We start from the raw sequence: 6865 nt of genomic DNA, 5'->3' as shown, positions 1-6865 counted from the left end.
AATAAACTTACCATTTGATTTAGAATCAAATGGTAATCATGTATTTGCATACTAGGGGGTTGGGAAGGGTAAAGTAAAATACTTTTAGGATAGCCTAATTTGAGTGAGTATTTTAGGTTTTTTTCTAAGCAACATTCAGAACTTTTGTGTTTCCTTCTGCGGAGAGCAACCACTAAACTAGTACCAAATAGTTTCTGCTGCAAAAGTAGTAACATTAAGTTTCTTATTTTGTGTTCTTTCTAAACATCATATTTGTGTTTTTTACAATGCACCCATTCCCTCTCATGGTCCTAATATTTGAAAGATTGTAAAATATAGATCTTCTGCTGTTTCTATCATATTATTAACATGCTTCTTTCTGTTAATATAGAATGTTAGTCTACCTTTATTTTTCATTCAGACTATTGGACTATCGGTTGTTTTATGGTATTATGCCATGCTAAAAGGCACAATCTTGAGTGAATTGTAAATTAGGCAAGTGCCCTTCAAGTATCTTGAAAAACAATTGCGCTATTACCTTAGTCTGGTAAATTCTTGTTAAGGGGCTTCTTGCTATCTTGGAAAATAGTTGTTGGGGAAATGAAGCTTTCAGGTCTAAAATAAACCTGAGGATGTAAACTCTCTCTCTCTCAACTTGTTCCTTATTTGTAGGTCTTAGGAGATTACATTGATTACATGTTTGGTACTCATCTAAGTTTAAACCAAAATATAACTGACTTGGTGGCAGTGATAAAAACCCTTGCTAGTTATGGCTAATTAGTGTAAAGCCCAGACGGGTAGTCTCTGTGAGAAGCAAAGCTGAAAAAAACATTAAAAAATGTATAAAAACGATTAATTTAACCTGTTGATAGATAGTCCACCATCCATCCTAGGGTAGAACTAAGGTAGATAGGCATAGAGTAAGGGTAATTCTATCAGACCTGTGAACCATTTGAAGACAATTGGAGACCACCTAAGAAAATATTTTAATATCTATAACTGGCCATGCCAACAGGACTTGCAGGCAATTGGATAACTGAGATTGTTCTTCTTATAAGATCTTTCCCTACTGGGAAAGCCAACTGGAATTACAATTTGGATGAGCAAGATTTTTGAATTGACTCAAAATGGACAATATCCACTGAATATATAGGTAAAACTGGAAATTAGAGTTGCCTGAACTGGCAGGCAAACAAGCACCCTTAGCCTCATAGGCCAGCCTGCCTAGAGTCTCAAGGAGGGGAAGGGCTGGAGGTATACTTCAAAATATCTTCCAAGTGGATGATCATTGGGGCTCTGTTTTCATTCTTGAAAGTTTTATTTTTAAAAGGTTTTTTGGTTTCTTGGTAAATTTGAGACAATTCTTAATTGCTTTAGATTCACCAGATCAGTACTCAGGGAATCAAAAGAAATATTAAAGGGAGTATTAGGCTGTTACAGAACTTGGCTGTTGCAGAACAGCTCCCTGGCAGTTACAGAAATGCAAGAGAAGATGAACCTTCTACTAGAACAATCTAGTCTGCAGAGTTTGAACCAATCTGTTTCTGTGACACAGCCCAATTCTGACTAACGGACACCAGAAAATCGTCAGATGAATTCCTCAATTTCTTAGACACCCAAGAACTCTTCCACCTCTTTAATGTTTTGTCCCAGAGGTTTTTTGGTTTCTTGGTAAATTTGATAGAATTCTTAATTACTTTAAATTCGCCAGATCAGTACTAAGGGGATCGAAAGGGAATACTAAATGGGTTTATAGGATCTATAAACTAGTTGAAGTTGAGTTTACTTTAATACTGTTCGGTCCTAGTTCCACTGTTAGTAGAGTAGAGAGGGAGATGGTGAGAATAGAGGAGTACCCCTTTGATGAAGGTGAAGACACCGTATAACTGACGTTCCACTGTTTTGCCAAGTGTTAAAGACTAAACTGGGAGATAGCCGTAGCTTTTTTGAACTTATGTATAGCTAAAATTTTGTTATGAAAAATAAACCTAAAGTGAGTTATCAAGAAATTGTCTTCTAGGAAGGACTCTAAAGAAATAAAGTTATTCTTAAATTATATACACATTAAGGACTCACCAGATTTGCCGAAAAATTCTTTTTCGAAACTCCCCTCTTTCTTGCTCTGACTTGGGTTTTATACCCTCTCTCAAGGCTGGTAAATCCACTATTGTATATAGTTTAAATATTTTTGTTATCTTATTCGGCCTTGTTGTGTAGCCTACTACTTTTGCAGCTTATTATCCGTTACATTATATGATGTTTAGTTTTTAACTATCTTTTGTAACCGTTATGGTGAATTGAATTTAGGATGTTGTTTGGTTTGTAGACTGACTGTTTGTCTGTGAGATGGATGCTTAAAAATGTAACTAAGGTTCTTTCTAGAAATTCAATAAAAAACCCATATCTTACACACATATGGTTCTGGGTTTGAGGCACGACCTACAGTTGCGGAATTTTATAAAATATTTTAAAGAGTGGCTGTAATAGAATGAGTGTGAGAAGTTGGAAAGGAGGTCACCTAACCAACTGTTGTCTTTAATCCACTTCAAACCCCACCCATAAACTTTGGCATTCAGATAGGACAATAGTAGTGACGATTTTCTTCCTTAGGCCGTGCACAAAATGGAAGCTATTGTTTTAAGTGAACGCATGTAGTTCCCCCCTATGTGAATTCTGTGATGGAATGTGAGACACATTTTAATGTTCTACCCGATGTATAATAGCCAACGACAGATTTTATGGTCCTATTGTATTAATTTTTTGGTGCTTTTACCTTTTGTCGGGTGCTAGGATTTTCAGTGCCCAGCTAGGCTAGAAAGCCTTCTGTTAGTTTTTTAGGCTGTTTTATCAAGATGACCAAGTTTGATAACGTTTTATGATTCCTCTGAGGTTTTATTTTTGAATAGCCTAACATTTTATTTTGTTTTTTGTTCAAACATTTTATGTTTTGACTCGAATAACCAAGAATGGACCTGTTGTTCTGTGTTTTATTTTTGTTATAATTTTAGATTTAAACAACGAAGCATTTATTTGTTTTGAGTTTTTAAACAACCAGAAGTTTTGAGAAATTTACATGTTAAACATGGTGCCAAGACATTTTCTTCCGTGACTCTCCACTAAGCTATAAATGGATTGTGAGACTTCGACTTGACGTATGTCACGTATACAAAGGGCAGATGACACTAACAACAAATGGAACCCTTTCTTATCGTTGTAAGGTTCTCTTATCGTTGACAACTCTTGCTCCTTGCTCTTTGCCAGTTTTACTCTTTTCCTATCAGTATTCTTTGCTGACTTTGCTTGTGCCCTTTTCTCCAGAACTTCTTTCTCTGGTGTATCCGTTAAAATTACCGTTTTGCCAACTCGAGCTCTATTCACAGTTACCTTTCTTGGTTTAGCGTTCGGGAATGAAAAATGTCTTCTGGATTGACATCATGTTTGGGCCCTGGTGATTGCTATAAGGCCGAGAAATTCAGGACAGGGTCAGCAACTGCTTCCAAAGTATTCCCAGACTCTACCCTATCAGTGACTTCTCCAGCGGTGTATGGTCTGTCTGAGACCTTAGTGGCGAGGAAGTCAGGATCAGTGAACGCTGATCTTGAGAATGGGCATATTCCTGGTTTTGAAAACTCCGATGTGATGTTGTTCCGAGTAAACGCTAGGGGATAAGCTTGACCAACAAGGTTTGCAGTGTCAGGTATTTGATATCTTTCGTGTGGATCTTTGGTCTGCCACTCGCCAAACTTAGCCGTCAGATACGCCTTGAACGGGCCATAGACAGATATATCTAAGGGCTGTGTTTTGTGGCTACAGTGTGGCGGAAATGTGAGAAGCACTACTCCATTTTCTTTTGCATATAGAACTGCCTCCAAATAAATATGGCTTTCATGGTTATCGAGGATGAGCAACACCGGATTATCCTTCTCGCATCGAGTGTGCTTGACGAAGTGCTTCATAACTTCTAAAAAGTTCGGTCCAGTCATCCAACCAGACTGAAAAGCAAACCCAAGGCTACCAGGTGATGCTCCATGGAGCATGTGTTCTCTGAAGTGCACGCGTGTGAACACTAACATGGGGGTGGGGACAGTGTTACCAATGGCATTAACGATGCAACACACTGTAACTAACTCCCCCCGCTCAGCAGCAACGGCCTTGTCCACTTGCTTTATACCAGGTTTTGCTGTGACTTTAGGGCTATCCATGGACAGTTGTAACTCAGGTTTCGTCTAGGTTGTACAGTCGCTCAGGTGTGTACCGGTACCAATTGTATAAGGCTTCAAGATTATTCATGAACGAGTCTTCATTGAAGGGGTTGAATCCTGAAGCCCTGGCCAGGCTGGTGTTCTCAGGTTTCCGAAGACTCGGCTCTGGATGACGCTTCGTAAATCCATGTGACCAGTCATATGTGGCGGCACACTTTTAATCCCAGTTCTTGGGATAAGAGACCCTCAGCTTCACTGCGTATTGATATGTCAACTTCTGAGTTTGTGCTAAAGTCAAACCATAGTGAAGTTCGCAGGAACGAAGATGGTAAGTCTTAAGTTTTTCCTCTTGATCGTCAGTGAAAACCTGGCGGGTGGAATAATTTCCTCGTTTCAAATTGGCTGATCTGGCTATTCCTTCATCCAAACTAGTCACGTTGGCTGATTTTGACTTCTTCAAGCGATCGTAAAACGTTGAAGCAATTATTCCATGGGTCTTGGCTGCTTTTCTGACCGAATATCCATCTTGTTTGGCTCTTAGCCCTTGTTTGATAGCTTCTTCGTTTGGCTCGGACTTAGTAGGGATATAGTTTTGCGCCATTTCTGGAAAGAAAAATGCTGCCCTCAGTAGAACTAAGTTATTAAGCACTTACTAGGTGCCAGGGGCGTGTTTCGGGGGGGGGAGGATGCGAGGATTCCCCCCTAAAGGTCCTTAGAAAGGACTTTTGTCAGGCGAACCCCAGCAAAAGTCACTATCTTTCGGCGCGAAGTGAAGCTTTTGGAAGGGTTTTCCAAAAGCCTCTTACTAAGTAGAAACTTACTTCTTCATGTGTGCAAAGTCGACATAAGCCCATTGGCCCCCTAGAAAACGACGTGTCGGCAGATCCCTACAAAACTTAATATTTGTCGGTCCAACACTATGTCATAAAAGACTTCTGTCGAGCAAAGACAACGAAATTTACTGCTTCGTCTGTAAAAAGTTGACAGAACCCAATTGGCCCCTAGAAAACGACTTGTCAGGCGGAGCCCTACAAAACTTAATAATTTGTAGACTACAAAACTTAATATTTAACTGCAATTAACTACAAAACTTATAATAAACTACAATTACAACTAATAATTAACTACATAACTTAATATTTTTAATATGCAAAATTCGAAGCATTAAACTATTTTCGCTTCTTTCAATATAACCGGAAGCAGTTGGAATATTTTGGAAGTAAAGGAACACATAAAGTCACAAGGCCGTACTATGCCTATTTAAAACTAGGCCACTATCTCTCTCTCTCTCTCTCTCTCTCTCTCTCTCTGTCTCTCTCTCTCTCTCTCTCTCTCTCTCTCTCTCTATCTCTCACTCTATCTCACTATATCTATCTCTCTCTCTCTCTCCTTCTCTCTCTCTCTCTCTCTGTCTGTCTGTCTGTCTCACTCTCTCTCTCTCTCTCTCTCTCTCTCTCTCTCTCTCTCTCTCTCTCTCTCTAGCTCTCTCTTTCTCTTGCTCTCTCTCTCTCTCGTGCTCAAAACCCCAATATTTAACCGTTTAAACGAGGGTGTGAAGGAAGAAAAATGCAAGGGAAAGAGGACATCTCTCAATACTGGGATTAAAAATTTCAACCGCTTCGCGACACTATGTTGTCCTTTTTTAAATACTAAAACTTAAAGGTGTTAAGTGACAGTTCTTAATATTAAATCAAAAATAATATTAACTTTCAAATTATTTGCTTTCATGCAAAAATATCTGAGCAGCACAAGAAAAAAGGGACGTTTCAGCATGAAAATTTCTTAATTTTTCGGTGCTTCGTGCCTGAAAATCCTGCTTAGGACAATCCAATTATTTTGCCCATTGGTAAATAAGCTATAAAACAAAATAACAATATTCTTGGACTGAATTTATAAGAACGTTGACCCTTTGTGGCAAACTATTAGTTATATCATCGATGTTTTCATCAGTTCGAAGCAGAAATGTTTTCAATCCATTTGCTTGCCATTATTGAAAAGAAACGTTCTATGTTCCATGCCTTTTTTTTTATAGAAATACGTCGGTGCAATGTCTATTTTTGTCGGCACAACTTCGTCCCCCCCCCTAAAGAAAAAATGCTAGCAAAGCCCCTGCTAGGTGCTATCATACTTTCCTTTGCTTTTAAAAATGAAAGAAAAAAACATCAATGGCTGCTCAAATCATCGGGGCACCTCCGGACAGTGTCCGAACCTGCCCCTAAAAGATTGTCCGGAGGTGCCCCTAAGGAGCCTTTCAGAAGAAAAGAGTTATAACCAGAGAACACCTAGAGTTACGTTAATCTTATGTAGAAGAAGCATATTTGGGTTCGTTTTGCTTGTTCCTAGAACATTACATTAAATGTATCTATAAAACTTACCCCTCTATTTTACTTTTATCACCACGGGAAAAAATTGGCAACTGTCTCTTTAAAGTCATATTACCGACTGACTCACTGCCATGCTCTTTGATGGAAGCGCCATCTTGCCTCCAAGATGAACAGTAATGGTACATCTTTGTGATTTTTTTCCAATTTTCCGCTAGATATCTAAGTCAACAAATTTGATGTTTGAAGGTGCCCCGTGTGCAGAGGTACCCCAGTCCCCCCTATATATTAAACATTTCTCTCCACCACTCAGATTCTTTAGGAAGAACTCCAAGGAGGCCCTTATTAACCATTAAGTGTATT

General features: G+C 38.9%; 1 protein-coding gene across 1 annotated transcript; it reads right to left on the bottom strand.

Annotated features, from left to right (window-relative positions):
* Window positions 1–3434: 3434 nt before the first annotated feature.
* On the bottom strand, window positions 3435–4181 carry LOC148944385 (uncharacterized). The gene has a single exon (XM_089099913.1). It carries the CDS (start codon window positions 4179–4181, stop codon window positions 3435–3437), a length of 747 nt encoding a protein of 248 aa, XP_088956039.1.
* Window positions 4182–6865: the final 2684 nt, after the last annotated feature.

Source organism: Artemia sp. Qi Xiang Cuo, chromosome 14 (assembly GCF_049724085.1).
Source record: "Artemia sp. Qi Xiang Cuo chromosome 14, ASM4972408v1, whole genome shotgun sequence".
In the NCBI taxonomy this organism is placed as follows: Eukaryota; Metazoa; Arthropoda; class Branchiopoda; order Anostraca; family Artemiidae; genus Artemia; species Artemia sp. Qi Xiang Cuo.
Note: the sequence above shows the minus strand (reverse complement) of the source record. Positions and strands in the feature narration are given on the sequence as shown.